Genomic DNA, 15,376 nt, shown 5'->3' with positions numbered 1-15,376 from the left:
GTCAGGGACTCTGCTGTCATGGACAAGAGATAATTCTATGTTAGCTAGAGAGCTTTGTCACTGACGTACTGAAACAACTGATGCTGGTGCTTTTCTTGGGAGAACAGAAGAAAAATAAGCTCACTTTAGCCCTGTACAGTTCAGTGAATCATAGTGTTGAGGATGTCTGTCTGCTGACATTGTAGGTCACATTCAACCTTCTGAGGAGTAAACAGCTGTTAGCAGTGGTCTCTTGTTAAAGAGTATCCTTCAATGACACATTTAGAATTCGATACTTTTGACAAAAGTTGGATCAAAATAAAGTCAAGGTCCTCCTTGAAAAACTAAATTCTGCTTGAATTCAAGTGACCATATTTGGAAGTAGTGCAGAGTAGCTGGCTCTGTCGTTGAGGAGCTTTTCAATGCATTCCCTTTTTGTTCCCTGCTGATCAAGACTCAACAGGGAGCTTCATGTTCTATGGAGGGGGTTTATTGCACCTCACTTGGTGCCACCATCAGGAGGCAAGCCAATCCAGTTTCATATGTGTATAGCCATTATTAATACATACCAATTTCAGTAACACTTTGTTTTGAGTCCAATACATTCTAATTAACTACAAAGAAAGTGATATGTAACTGTGAATTTACAGTGGAGGTGCACGATATGACATAAAATCTATATCACAGTATTATAACTTGATACTACAGAATGAAAAGTATACCCCACTCAAACATAAGTCAACCTCTTTTCACTCTATTGGCAGTGTAAGTTAACATTTCTTAAAAAAAAAAAAAAAATGTTTTTTTTGGCTTCAGTAGGGATAAAAATTAAGCAAAGGCCTTAGTGTGTTTTAGGAGGAATAGTTCCCACCCTCTAGCTGCATATTATCACAGCCACAGCGGAGCACATTATTTATAACACGCTAAAACCTTTATTACGGTAATGACAGTGTTGCAAAATCCTTGTTATGGCCAAGCGTGACACCATGAAGGTGACAAAAGCGGTATACTGCCCACCCTTAATGTATAGGAAGTTTATTTGTGATGTAATCTGTTCCAAATTAAAGGTGGAAATTGAGAAAATGTTGTGATTTAATTCCAATTAAATTCTAGCATACAAGTATTTTTGTCAGTACAGAGCAGGCCAGCTAAAACTAAGAAATGTTTAAGACAGATGAAGAGATGAAGATTTACCTTACACCGAAGGAATTTTAAGTTAACGCCTCTGAAAATCAACTGCCTATGAACTCAATACAAATGACAGAACTACTTTGTGCGTTTCCACCATACATGTGTTTAGAAAGTCATGAGTGCAACACAACAGTGCAATAAAGGCAGTGGAAGTTAAAGTCACTGTGGTGTTCTCTGTAATTTAATGATTGTTTTATTTTACAGTGACAACTGTCACGTGAAGTTCAAGTGACTCGCCATTTTGAACAGTACTTTACTGGAGCTCTTCACTTCGCAATTTATGAATCATGGGATATAGTAAATGGTAATATCACAAACATTTAGTACAAATTGACACATGATCTTATTTTTTAAACAGCCAGCATGAGAGTCGCTTTGGTGTTCCACAAGCTTTTCTCTCCAATGGCTCTCTCCCTACGGACTGATTCTAACTACTCCCAGTAGGAGCGTTTTCATGACTGGACCGGGTACAGCATGCAGGAGACATGACATGACAAGGCCACCAACTCATCTGTAATAATGGCTGTTTTTGCGAGTACATCAATTCATGTATTTGGACGTTTCTGCAACATCAATTTCAAAATAGAAAGCAATACAGCACAAACAGAAAGCAGCAAATGCAAAATTGTCACCACGCCCACTCACTCCAAACAATGACCTGCTCTTTCATGGGCTCAACTGGACATGACCTGTACGCAAAAGGTAGCTAGCAAGGTACAATCAATGTGATGGCTTGTCCAGTGTTTTGGGCACTGGATACACCTTGTGATTGGTGAGTTTTTCTTTCTCACTAGTGGAAAAATAATCTCATTTTTATAATCACTTCTAATAGCCTACTGGTAAACAAAACCCTAAAAGAGCATTTCAAAAATGTTTCATGCAGTTAAAATCTGTGTGTATGAGCATGTGTATTAAATACTCCAATCAGCCACAACATTAAAACCACTGACAGGTGACGTGAATAACATTGATCATCTCATCACAATGTGATGTTCTGCTGGGAAACCTTGGGTGCTGGCATTCATGTGAATGCCACTTGACACGCACCACCCATCCAAACACTGTTGTGGACCAAGTACACCCCCTCATCACAACAACACCACCCGATGGCAGTGGCCCCCCAGCAGGACAATGTGCCCTGACACACCGCAAACACTGCTCAGGAACAGCTCCAGGAACACAATAAAGGGCCCAAGGTCTTGACCGGGCCTCCAAATCCCTGGATCCCAATCTGATCGAACATCTGTAAGACGTGCTGGAGCAGGTCTGATCCATGGAGGCCCCACCCCCCAACATACAGCACCCAGAGGATCCACTATAAAACACCCTGATGCCAGACACCACAGGACACCCTCAGAGGTCTTAAGTCCATATCTTGACAGGTCAGAGCTGTTTTGGCTGCACAAGGGGAACCTTCACAATATTAGGCAGGTGGTCTTAATGTTATGCCTGATTGGTGTATATTGCCAGAAAATCCTTGCTTAAAATCTGAGATCCATGAAATATGTATCAACAAATAATTAAGTTACGCCAGCTAAATCAAGCATTTACCAAGTACTTCAGAGGAGAAAATATAAAATATCAAAATATCGAGATATGTATTGTGTATCACTATATAGCCTAATATTATTGACATGCCAAGTAGCCCGACACTTGACCCAAGAAAGGTTAACTCCAAACCCATTTTATTTTAGGAGAGACAAGTCCTGACTCAGATTGGCCAATGGAAGCTGAAATATGCAGTGAATATCTGTATCTCTTTATTCTTTAAATATTATGTGAGAATTTAAAAATAGGATTTAAACCTTACATGCCATCAATCTGACACCAGGCTTGAAATTAACAACATGAGAGTGCATGTAAAGGATTTCTCTGAACACTCAAGTTTGATGCGTATATTCTGTACTGTATATCAAGGTGTGTGTGTTTGTGTGTGTGAGTGCGTGTTTTTGTGTGCTGTGCATGCCTGGGAGGCAGCAGTAATTCAAACGTGCTCCTCAGTCAGTGGTAACAGCAGGGGTGGGTGTTCTGGCAAGATGTTAATGCAGACAGAGGAAGAAAATCAATGGCAAGGACGGATGGGTGAGAAGGTGAGAAAGAGACAGAGAGAAAGGATGAAGAGTGAATGAAAGAAATAGAGAGAACAATCCTATCAGCCTTCTGTACGTGTCTGTTCTCTTTTCTACTTATCTGTCCACCACTACACCATAACTGAAAAAGCAGATTACTTAAAGAAAAGTCCAAATCAGGGAAAGACTACAAGACACTTTTCAAGGCTTCGGATGAGCCGAGGGGTCCAGTAAGGCCAGTCATAAGAAAAATAAACTTATATGGACAATTATAAATATAACTCAAGCCAGCTATCCTTAAAATGGGCCACTGATGCAATTTTCCATGGCACTACATCCAATAGACATACAGTAAACATACGTGAGAATATTTTATTATTTTTACTCAAGATGGCGCCAACAGCTGTGTTCTGCCCTCACTGTTACCCTGGGCACAGCTATGCAGACAGATGACTCCTTGACAAGAGACGGGTGTATTTTTTTCTTTTAATAAGATGTATCCCTCAAATGTCAACAGAGTAAAACTAGAAGAGAAATTAAAGACATTACATTTCTGTGTGAATGTAACTTAAAACATCACAAAATATACGCAAAGTAACGTTTACAAAATATATCCAGCTTATACAAACATTAAGCAGCTTTAAAATGTAATAAACACTAAACTCGTTTGAGTTACTCACATAAACAGAAATGCTGGGCATTTATGCTAGTCACTATGTGTGAAAATGAAGGCATGAGACATATTTAACTGAGGTCCACTTAGTGCTTGCCAAAATCAGAAATAGTCCTTAACAACTCATTAAAACATGATGACAGTTCAAAATACTGACAGGCAATGATTTCCATAAACAACAAAAGCTGCCGCTGTCTCTGTCGGCCATTACTAAAACATGTGGAACACTTCCTGTTTCCTGTCTCACCCAAAACACTCCTATTGGCTAACACAAGGCATAAGAGGAAACGCAAAGGATAACAGCACCACCTACTGGTGAAACTTAGTTGCCGCCAGCACAAGCTGGCAATGTGTTGAGGCAGCTCTCTTGTAATTTTCCTTGTTTTTCTTATCTTTCCTACTTAAACAGTGCATCACACGCACTTCATGCAGGCTCAGAGTGTCATGGTTGCTTATAGGATCATTTTTCTGACATTTCAGGCTTCTATTTAGGTTTTTGAATGCAGCTTTGAATGTCTGTCATCATATTTTTTGACATTATCACCCTTAAACAATCCTTGAACAAATTCCTCTGTTTGAAGTGATTCACATCTATCAGATGCACTTTAACCAGAAGGATTCACCAAAGCACCCAACTGGTGCATCATACCAGTCTATTTAAATAAATTAGAATAAAAATAGTCTGCTTGGTGCAGTAATATTTGTCTGATATGGTCTTTCACAAAAAGGTATAGTTACCACATTAAACTAAACCTCATTAACAGTTTTGCAAACATTTTCATTTTATTTACAAATTCCCAGAGCTCTGCTCGTCAAACCAAGAAGAACAGCAGCAAAAAATTACATTCAAGAAGCTGGAAACAGCAAATGTTTGACATGTTAGCTTGAAAAATGTCTAAAATGACTTGATGTGCTCTCTCAAAACTGAGAGTTCATTCTGTACTGTCTTAGATGTTCCTTTAAACACAGCAGCTCTCTGCAGATTTTCTTGTGCTGCTGCATTTAGTGATGCTACAAAAGTCCTCTGAAAACGGCTGGATTTCACCAAAATTGACTGTTCAAGTTACTGTATGTATATTTTTGGACCAGTAGATTTGGTCACATTTTCAGAAGACCAATAATAAATCCATTACTGAACCAAACTAACCAATAGGGGGGATGGGGGACTCGAACCCTGGGCCGCTGCAGTGAGGACAGGGCCTCTGTACATGGGATGTGTCACGGTTCTGTGTCTGTTTGTTTCTGTTTCTTGTTTTACTTTGAAGTTTTACCCTTGTGTGTCACATCCTGCTTTTCAGCCTGTGTTTTTCCCTCCCAGTGCTTTTCCACTCGTTTCCTCACCTGTTCCTCTTCTCTCCTCACTCCACCTGTTCCTGATCCCCTCGTTAGTGTCTGTGTATATAGTCTTTGTTCTCCCTCATGTGTTTGTCAGTTTGTTCAGTCTTTCCTCTGTGATGTTCCCTGTCGTCTCCTGTACTCTGTGTTCTGTATTACTCTGTTGGTCCTCCAGTGTCTCCTCCTGTCTTCCCCCATTTGGTATGTTTGGATTTTGGTTCCTTGTTTTTTCATTTGATTTGAAATTTGCTTTTCTGTTGCACTTTGTTTAAGCTTTTAGTTGCTACTTTGTTTTTTGGTCCTTGTGATCCTTTTTGGTTTGTCTAGTTTCCTTGTGTTTTGTATTTTTAGCTTTACTTAAATAAAGCTCACTCTTTATTCCCCTTATCCTGCCTCGTTCGTGTGTTCCTGAGTGTCTGCGCTTGGGTCCTCCATTCTGTTTAACCTTAACCCCTTGACAGGATGAGTGCTCTACCAGCTGATCCAAATGCTGTCTCTCCTGTGTTTATGATTTAAGAACAATGACGGGCCAACTTTGGCCCACGGGCCCTACTTTTCGCAGCCCTGCTAAATACTATATGCTCTATCAATGCACTTCACATTGGAGCAATGTACCAGTTGTAAAGTTTACTGTGGTTTAAAGATTGAAGACCTTGCGTTTTTCATTCCTTTAAGGGTAAATAATGTAGTACCGTGAAACCTTTATTTTCTGAGATGGTTATTGTACAGTGAAAATCTCATACCGTTGCACCCTTTCATTATGGACAACATTATTGTTTATGTACTGGAACTGTGTGTAAGAATTGAGCCCAAATCCTTCGTTGACGATTGTCCTAGTTGACCTTCCATGACTGCTGCTGCAGCAGTACAGATATTGAGCCAGTTTAAGGTAGTGGGTCTGACAGAGTATGCTGTCTATGCTCCATGCAAAGGAACAAGTCTGCTCTCTGTACTGTAAAGGAGACATATGGTACAATACTTATGGAAACCTTGTGGATCGTAAACAGAATCTGGTGGTCTGTCTCTTTTGTAATGACAAAACATGAATGATAATATAATCATTAGAACATTTGGTAGAATGTAAATCACATATTTTTAGAGAAGAAAATATACACATATACAGTATATTCATGTGTGTATGAATAGTTTTACCCCGGTTGAGTGAGGTCATCAGAGTTTGTCTTTTTGACATATTGTTCATGGTGGGTTGTCTGTCAGTTAAAACGGTTCATAGCTTTACCCTGCAGCAGACTGTTTCATCTCCCTACTCCAAACGGCCCTGACTGCCCACGCTTCCTCTACCATCTGCCCCCCTGTAAAGACATGAGGCATTCCTTGGAACAACAGCTCATAGACAGCAGTGAGAAGGCAGCGGGAAGGAACTCTATTCCAGTCGAATTTAGTATAAATACAGTGTTTTTGTCCTATGACTGGCTGTATTCCAACAGCTGCAGCAGCATTCTACACCCTGTAAAACTAGACATGCGTTCAGATTTTAATAAGACGATCTTATTAAGTAAGGTTACTCTAGAAACAGTTTGTTAAACCCCTAATGTATCACATATGTTTTAGATATTGTTCCAACCAGAAAACATTTTTTTAACACAGCCTCTTACATTCATGTGAATAATGACTGCAGATATGGCGGATGTTGTCATACCTTTGCAAAGTCTCTTAAAAAGCTCTGGTTGGATGCTCAAATGTGCAAAGTAACTTTGACACCACAGACCTCTGTTTGTGTCCTTTCTGCGATAAAGTAAACCTCACACCCTGGCCATGCTTTTGCCCCAGCCTTAAACCTGCACTAAGCAAATTTTTATTTTAACAGTGAATCCAAGTATTATTAAGGAGGTCATGTGACAAACCCACAGCACATTATCCACCAGCTCATCAGTTCCCTTCAGGTTCATAAAGCTATTTAGTCTCTTTATCTCTTTTTTGGTTTTGTTATGGGGCTGCAAATAACCACTATTTTCATTAATTACTTATCTTTTGATTATTCCTTCCATCAATAAATGAATTGTATTTACATGGCACCAGACTGCGACCATTTTTTGTGGCAGTGCGACCAAATTTTATAACTTGGAGCACCATTGTGGCATATGCATCCTTGTGCGCATTCAAGTAAAATATAAGACAGACCCACTTAAATAACATTGCCATCCATAGCAATCTGAGACTCCAAAACCAGGAACTCCACAGAATACATTTTAATCACAACAAATACAATAATCTTTGTGGTTGTACTCTTTAGCTGTTATTAATGGATGTATAGAAATCAAATGAAAAACACTGACTGTAAGCATTTTCAGAGACATTTTCATCTGTTTAGTATGTAAGTGTTGCAAAAAATCCTGACAGTAAAAGTTTCTCCATTTATTATAATTTCATTCACCAATATTTTTATTGTACTAATAACTAACTGAAAAATATACATTATTGTGGTTCTGTTTGTGATTTGCACAATCTGTGTGTTTTCCAGCTGGACAACCCAGATGAGCAGGCAGCCCAGATCAGAAGAGAGCTGGACGGACGATTGCAAATGGCAGACCAGATTGCTCGAGTAAGGGTCATGGATGGATTTATAAAAGGATTGGAAGGGATGAATGGATGGACTTAACTTACTTTGAATGTACTGTATGAAAGAATACTGATCAACGAATATTGAATATCAAGAACATAACCTGAATATTAATTCAAAGTAAGTTTTAACATTTAAAGTATTCAGATTTCTTTTAATGATTAATTCACTTATTTGAATGTTTGACATGACTTTAGAGTTCAGATCTATTCAGCTCTTTTATGTTACAACATCATTTTCAGCTGGTACTATTTTCTTTCCAAAAGTTATTTTGGACATTCAGTGGATCATGCTCATTAATTCATTGGTTGTCTTCCTGTTTTGGTCAGCATGGTGGACGGTTTCCCAGATTTGCATCTAGGGAGATGGAAACCATGTTCATTGAGGAGCTACGATCCTCTGTCAACCTGCTGATGGCCAACCTGGAGAGCATGCCGGTGTCCAAGGGTGGAGAGTTCAAGCTGCAGAAGCTGAAACGAGGCCACAACACCTCCATCATGGACATGGGCCAGGAGGACGAGAACACGCTGTCCAAATCTGACGTGGTGCTGTCCTTCACCCTGGAGGTTGGTGGACCCAGATTAATTAATTAATCGTGCTGATTTACTTATTTTAAATGCATACATTCAACGGTGTAAGGACAGAGGACGTGTAAGAAATAGTTTGCATTAACAACCATCATGTTGTGTTTCTCATTAAAAGAAGACACTGCTGAACTCCCTTTTAGATTGATTAACAACTTGTGTGCAGCACTAACAGATTTGATGTGGGTTGGCATTGTCCAAAACAGAAAGGGCTCATTCTTTGAGAAGCAAAAAATGTGTCTGCATACTTCTGGTGGGCCTCACAGTGCCCTTAAAAGATAGCATGATAAGTCAACCCAGTGACCAGAAAAAATGTTGGCAATGTTTGTTTCTGTAAACCGTGAATAATGTTGAAGCTTTACGTTTCTTTAGGTTCAATTTTCAATTCTGTGTTGTGACAACGCTGTGCTCATGCACTGGTTAGTTTTAGGCACAAAAACCGTGTGGTCAGGTTTAAGAAAAGGTCATAGTTTGGCCTTACCTGGTTCTGTCACCACAAACATGGCTACAAATTGTTCAGATATCTTGTCAAAGACATCCTGTTTTCAGGGCTTTCCACAAGGATTTGGAGTAGCCAGCCAGTGGGAAAAAGTAGCCAGTGAGGCGGGGTCCAGTTGCTCCCCCAGCCCCCCCTAGAGAAGAATTTTGGCTGTTAAAGCCCAGATTTGGTGGCTTCAGACACAAAGCAGGATAAATATCCAAAAATGTAAACCTTGGATAAAATGTATGATGTGGAAAATACAGTATTATATATCAAATATACTTGATCATACAGTATAGCTGCAGGTAGGTTTATTACATCATATTTAATGTATATGATTTGGGGCATCTGACATAAGTGCCATGATTGGTTGCTGGCAAAAAAAAACAAGTATTGTAGGACATTTTAAACTGTAACACTCCAGTGTGAGGCTGAGGCTTAGCCTACATGTAACTCGTATGAAATAAATGTCCTCGAAATGATGTTCATATAAGGTACAACTAGTTTACAACAGTGAATAGGCCTGTGTTTTGCTGGAAATATGACTACTGAATTACATTTTCTGTTAACACAATGAGGAAATGCTGTTAATGAATGTACCTGACACTGTCCACTTGTAGTGACACAATCCTTCTATGATTTTAACCAAAATGCTTTTGTTGCCTGAAAGAACCATAGAAAAGAGTCTGGATGTGATCTGGACTCTGCTGCCACACAGGCTGTGTTTGATTCACTCAAAGAAACGTCTCCGAACATTATCCAGGCAGGGACTTTTTTTGTTCAGCGTAATTATAAAAACAATTCAGTAATATATAAATGAAATTTCTAGGAGACAGTATGAATATGACCTAAGCATATTCATTTGAGAAAACTGCTTGTTTTAGTGTGTTTGCAAAGCTTCTTACAGATGGCTGTACTGTTAAATGTGCATTGTGAATATAGTTGATTCATTTGTTCATTAATTGAGCACAAATGTCTGGGTGGTGTTGCAGCATGTTCAGAGGTCTTATGAATGCTCACTGTGCGATCGCTAATTCTCTGCCAATAGGGTTTTCCGAAATAGCTCGTGTAATGAGGATGTCCGCCTCTGCAATCATGTTCATCATCATTTCATTTGCTAATATTTGTCAATTAATAAGACGAGTCTCTGCTGTCATACCCAGGACAGGACACAACCTCTCAGCTGATCATGTGAGTGAGTGAGCGAGCGAACGCACGCACGCGCACACATGTACAATACATACATTCAGAGCATGTGGAGGCAGGACTGAGGCAGACAGGCACACAACTTTTCTCGATCATCATGCACAATTGTTTTTTTTTTTGTTTTTTTTGAAGCAAAGGCGAAAATGCACCCTCAGGTAATACAACTTGTTAATCAAAAAAAATTCTTTGGAATCAACACTTGATATAATATATGTATATTGTTACGACCAGGGCCGAGGGGAAACCCTGGCACAACATGAAAATGAGACTCCCCTCTTCCCATCCCCCAAGCACCACCAGCAGAGAAGCATTTTCAAAGGTTTTATTTTAAAACGCATCTCACACACAAACAGACATGCTAGCAGTCTGGCTGAGAGAGGAGAGCCCACAGGAACTGGAAGAGCCGGCCTTTAAACTCCCGGCTTCGAGGCAGGAACCAATCAGCTCCCTGGACAACCTACAATCACTCAAACACACCTGCAACCAATCACACACACACACACACACACACACACACACACACACACACACACACACACACACACACACACACACACACACACACACACACACACACACACACACACACTCTCAGGTAACAGAGGGTTATTCAAGCAGAGAGACAATAGCAACATTTAGACGACCTCTGGGGTCGTAACAATATTGATATAGCCAGCTGGACTTCATTGAGTAGTCTGCAGGCAGACGTTTAACAGGCAGCTGGCACTTAATGGAAAGCAGTGTGTTGTTGTTGCCCAACGTCTCTATAAAAATATCCATTGGTTTCACGCTTACAAATGTTGAGGCGCTGGCTGTCATGCCACCACCATGCCCTCAACCTCCTGACATAATAAGCTCACATACTTCTGAACTAATATGACATGTATTGTAGAAAGGTTGATATGATTTGTATGATGAGTACAAATTTAAATGTATCTGTGGTTTGCAGAAATAAAATGCCAACATTTCATTCTGGCGATTGGGCTGTGCAGGATAATATCATAAGATCTAGGAGCACTTTGCAGTGACTGACATGCAGCACAGACTTTATTCCATGAACTGACATATCACCAAAAAACGTGTCTTCTTGAGAGCTTAAGAGAGTGAGAGTGCTTCTGTGGCGTCCAGATGGACACAATCTTATAACCATATTAAACTGTAAAGTCTTTTACAAAATATACAATCATTAAAAAAAATGTGTGTGAATGGCTGAGCTTGGAAATATCATAGGGCACTTTTGATAGGAAGCATTGTATGCTCCTGATGAGCAGGTCAGCAGCAGAGGATGAATGTGTGCATGAATGGGTGAATGTGACCAGTGTTGTAAAGCGCTTTGAGTGGTCAGTAGACTAGAGAAGCACTGTGTAAATACAAGTCCATTTACAATTTAGCAAGATGCAAACAAAACTACTACTCACACATAAAAACATTGCTCCATAGTGCTGTTAGTGGTCGCACTATGGAATAAAATCCCCCACATTGTAGCTTAATTGTCAGGTTTAAATAGGCTTCTATTTCTCTCAACCATCCGTGTACGTCTACATACCCGAATGCACTATTTTGCATTCAGAATGCAGTTGTATGAGTTGTATGAATCACCCTAACAGTGTTCTTCCCAATGAACCATGGATGGTTACTCAGGATTAGTGTCTGGAGTTGCTAACGAGAAGAAATGTCTCCCAGGATTTCTGCTGACAGACGGACTTTTTGAAGATCCCCTTAATTGGTTGACAGACAGGTCCATTTCTACCTTGGAAAGAAGGAGACTAACTAACAATACAATCCCCTTATTGTTCACCTGAAAAGTTACCAGTCCAATACCTGTGTCCAGCTTTTGTGGGTCTTTATCCTCCACAAGGATCTGTGAAGCATTATAGTCCTGCAGCTCCATGATTATTTTACTGCCTCCCAGTTGATTGTTTCTAGTATCTCAGATAAGAGGCACTTTTCCATCTCTTCTAGAGTATTAAAAGTACAATGTGGGTGAGGTGGGAGAAAATCTATCTATTGTACAATGAATGTTTTTCTGTAGCCTGGCAGCACCTGCCCACCATTTGTGCTTCCCTCATTGTGGTCTGGCAAGGCTCAATAGACATTTACTCAAGACAGGCCTCAGTTTCCTTATGTTTACACAATTCTCTACTTCATTCAGGTATCAACACAAACCCTTCTTTCCACACTCCTGGACAAAAGTATGGAGGCTTACTCATGACAAAAGTATTGAAAAAGCAAAAAACAAATTTAAGCTTTAGTCAATATACAAGATTTGAACATGAGCATTTACAGATGTAAGTAAATAAGTGAGTCAGTTTTAAATGAATCTCATTATTTTCTATTCTGAACGTGGGATCAAACAGATTAACAGTGGAGTTTACTCTGTATTCTCGGTTTGCGTGCATGGGGCAGTGTTGTGCTGGTCATCTGGCACACCGGGATGAATTTTGGTGTGATACCGCATTGTTGGGCTGATCAGACATTTCTTACACTGGCCCGATTTTCCTTTTCATCAGCCCTACCTTTCCATCGTTCATTATCATTAATAAACTGGGTTGAATGTTCCAACTGTATCAACCTCTAGCATGGCTGTAAGCTAGCAGCTATATATACCACTTTCCCTGGTTGTACTTCACTATTATGATTGGTTTCGAGGTACAACCTTTTAGCTATTTATATTTTGCCTTATGCTATGGGAATGTCCAAAAACTGTTATTACCAACAACAACAAAAAAAGAATGATGTATAGGCTTAGGCTATCCACCATTTATTTAATTTGGTTGTTTTCCTCCCAAAACTTACAAAGGAGGGTATGCTGGGAAATTTGTTAGAGCAACGGCCTTGCTTGCCCCCTGTTGCGTTAACAATCTAGAGACGTGCATCAACAACAGAGAGATCAGATGAAAATGTCAGAAAGTAAAGGAAGAGCTGAAAAGCTTAGAGAGAAAAGGAAGCAGGCATTAGAGCCTCAGGTTTCCAAATACCATCATGATCCTCAAGTGTTGCAGTGTTGATCTGAGGAGCACACGGAGGTGGTCATATTGGCGTTTAATTAATTATAGGCTATGGTGGCTATGTGTTCGGTTAAGATTAGCTTGAGCTTACAGAACGACTCCACTGACAGACAAGTTTGTATTAGCTATTACTGTTTCATGTATATTGATGCGATTAAAAGTTTCCTTTTCAGTGCCTAATGAAATGTCCTGTAATACAGGTAGACTTTCTATTCCAAAACCCAACTTAATGTACAGAATCATCTGTCATTATGAGACTAGCAACCAGCTAGTACTACGGTGCTGAAGCTAGTGGGCTATGATGCGTCCTGTTAGCCTATGTATTTAAAAAAGGGTATATATGAATAAATCCAAATAATGCAACGATCTTATTGAAAAATTCTGCAGGATTGTCTAAATGGCCCTAAAGTCACATTTATGTTAATAATAATAATAATAATTGTGGTTCTACAGTAAATGTTGAATGTTGTAGGTCTATATTGAGTACCTCTGTAGTCTGCCCATTTCATGCTGGTCAACTACATGATAGGGCAGCATCATTGTATTTATTTTAGGACATCTTTAGGATTGATAGGATCTGTAATATAAATGGGATTATTTCTTTTAGGATATTTTGTAGAAAAGATCAAAAGAAACAGTAAAACAACAATAATGTGTGTGTTATTTACCTTAAAAACTCAGTACTGCATTGTAGGTGGGTGATAAGTAATGTCTTAGACCACCTCCTCTGTTCAAAGATAGTCATTCCAGTTTGACATAGATGGATTCTTTTACTCCTCTTTCAAACCATCTGTCTTCTCTGGACAAGATGTTTACATTGTTGTCCTCAAAGGAATGATTTGTCTCCTTCAAGTCCACCAGACAGCTTAACAACCAATCACACCTGGGCTCACCTAGCCCTAGCAGCCCACATGAAGGCCGGTTGGTCAACGACCCACAAATGGCTGTAACGACTCTGAAACTCAGAGCTCACACGTGTCTTTAACGACTCTGTAAGGACACTCCCACACAGAGTTTAAAAGCCTGCAGCTCTCCTCCAGCTAGTTAGAACTGAAGAAGCCTCTTGGATGAGAGGTGAAACGTCTTCAAGAAACTGAAACAAGTCCAGTTGCCTACGAAACAGCACTTAGAATTACCATGACCTGGATGACTGAGAACCTTCATCAGCGTCTTTAAATAAAGCAATTACCTCCCTAAATTAAGTCTGTAAATTGTTGGTATACAGGCCATAGTAAAATAAAAATAGTAAGTAGTTTCCAAATGGCCCCTCTTACATTACCAAAACTCTCCCCTTATTTCACTAATGGCCAGGTTCAGTAGATACCAGATATTTGTTTTATTAAGACCCCAAGAAGTGACCTGTCAGAAATCTAAAATTCACAATATTTCCGCCCACAACAGTCTATATATACACATGCAGCATGTATACAAGATGTGTGGTTTGCTTGTTCACAGAAGATAAGGAGTGACAGTAAATTAAGAAATCACACCACAATGGTGTTTTCATGGCAAAATGCTGGCTGTTCACTTTGAAATGGTGAAACAAAATGTTCATCCCATTTCAGTTGGAGAACAAGAAATTGTGCCACACTCTTACACTTTGGTTCAGCTTGTAAATACTGTGCTTGATCTCAGCAGGGTAAAGCTCCTCTGTCCCCCACAAATCACTCCTGAAGGCTTATTTACTCTTTCAGTTCAGTCAACTGCATAAAACAATTGTTGGCAGTGACATATCTTGATGTGTGAAGTTAGACAACTGCACACGTGTAAAATAGTGTTTTGATTGAGACTCATAAATGCGACCCACTACAGCGAACAGTTTGTTTCTGGCTCCTTAAATGTAACCAAAACTCATTGAGTGTATGGGCAATGTTTGTGTGTGTGTGTTGCAGGTGGTGATCATGGAGGTGCAGGGCTTGAAGTCGTTGGCCCCAAACAGGATTGTGTACTGCACCATGGAGGTGGAGGGAGGACATAAACTGCAGACAGACCAGGCTGAGGCCTCAAAACCCACGTATGTACAGGACACACAAGTGCGCACACACACGTACACACACGCACACCAACAATCTGCTTATCTTTAATGTGTTTTCACCCCACATGCAGTGACATAAGGTTTATATTATCACACTGTGCAGAGCCTCAATCAGGCTACATACTGCCATCTGCTGGTCAAATAACTATTTCAAACTTGACGATTACTCTGTGTTCATGATAAAATATGAATACTCAGTGTAGTTTGCTATCCTGAAGTGCTTTAGTTGGACTC

The 15,376-nt window shown here is 39.8% G+C and overlaps 1 protein-coding gene across 1 annotated transcript in view; it reads left to right on the top strand.

The window, feature by feature from the left end:
• cadpsa (Ca2+-dependent activator protein for secretion a) overlaps window positions 1-15,376 on the top strand; it is a 218,921-nt gene that overhangs the window by 75,705 nt on the left and 127,840 nt on the right. Inside the window, exons 4-6 of the mRNA XM_073468331.1 lie at window positions 7,730-7,816; window positions 8,158-8,394; window positions 15,000-15,121. Coding sequence (XP_073324432.1) covers window positions 7,730-7,816; window positions 8,158-8,394; window positions 15,000-15,121 — 446 coding nt within the window. The remainder of the gene's footprint in view (window positions 1-7,729; window positions 7,817-8,157; window positions 8,395-14,999; window positions 15,122-15,376) is intronic.

This window comes from Pagrus major, chromosome 6 (genome assembly GCF_040436345.1).
Source record: "Pagrus major chromosome 6, Pma_NU_1.0".
Lineage (NCBI taxonomy): Eukaryota > Metazoa > Chordata > Actinopteri > Spariformes > Sparidae > Pagrus > Pagrus major.
This window is presented reverse-complemented; position numbering and strand designations above follow the sequence as displayed.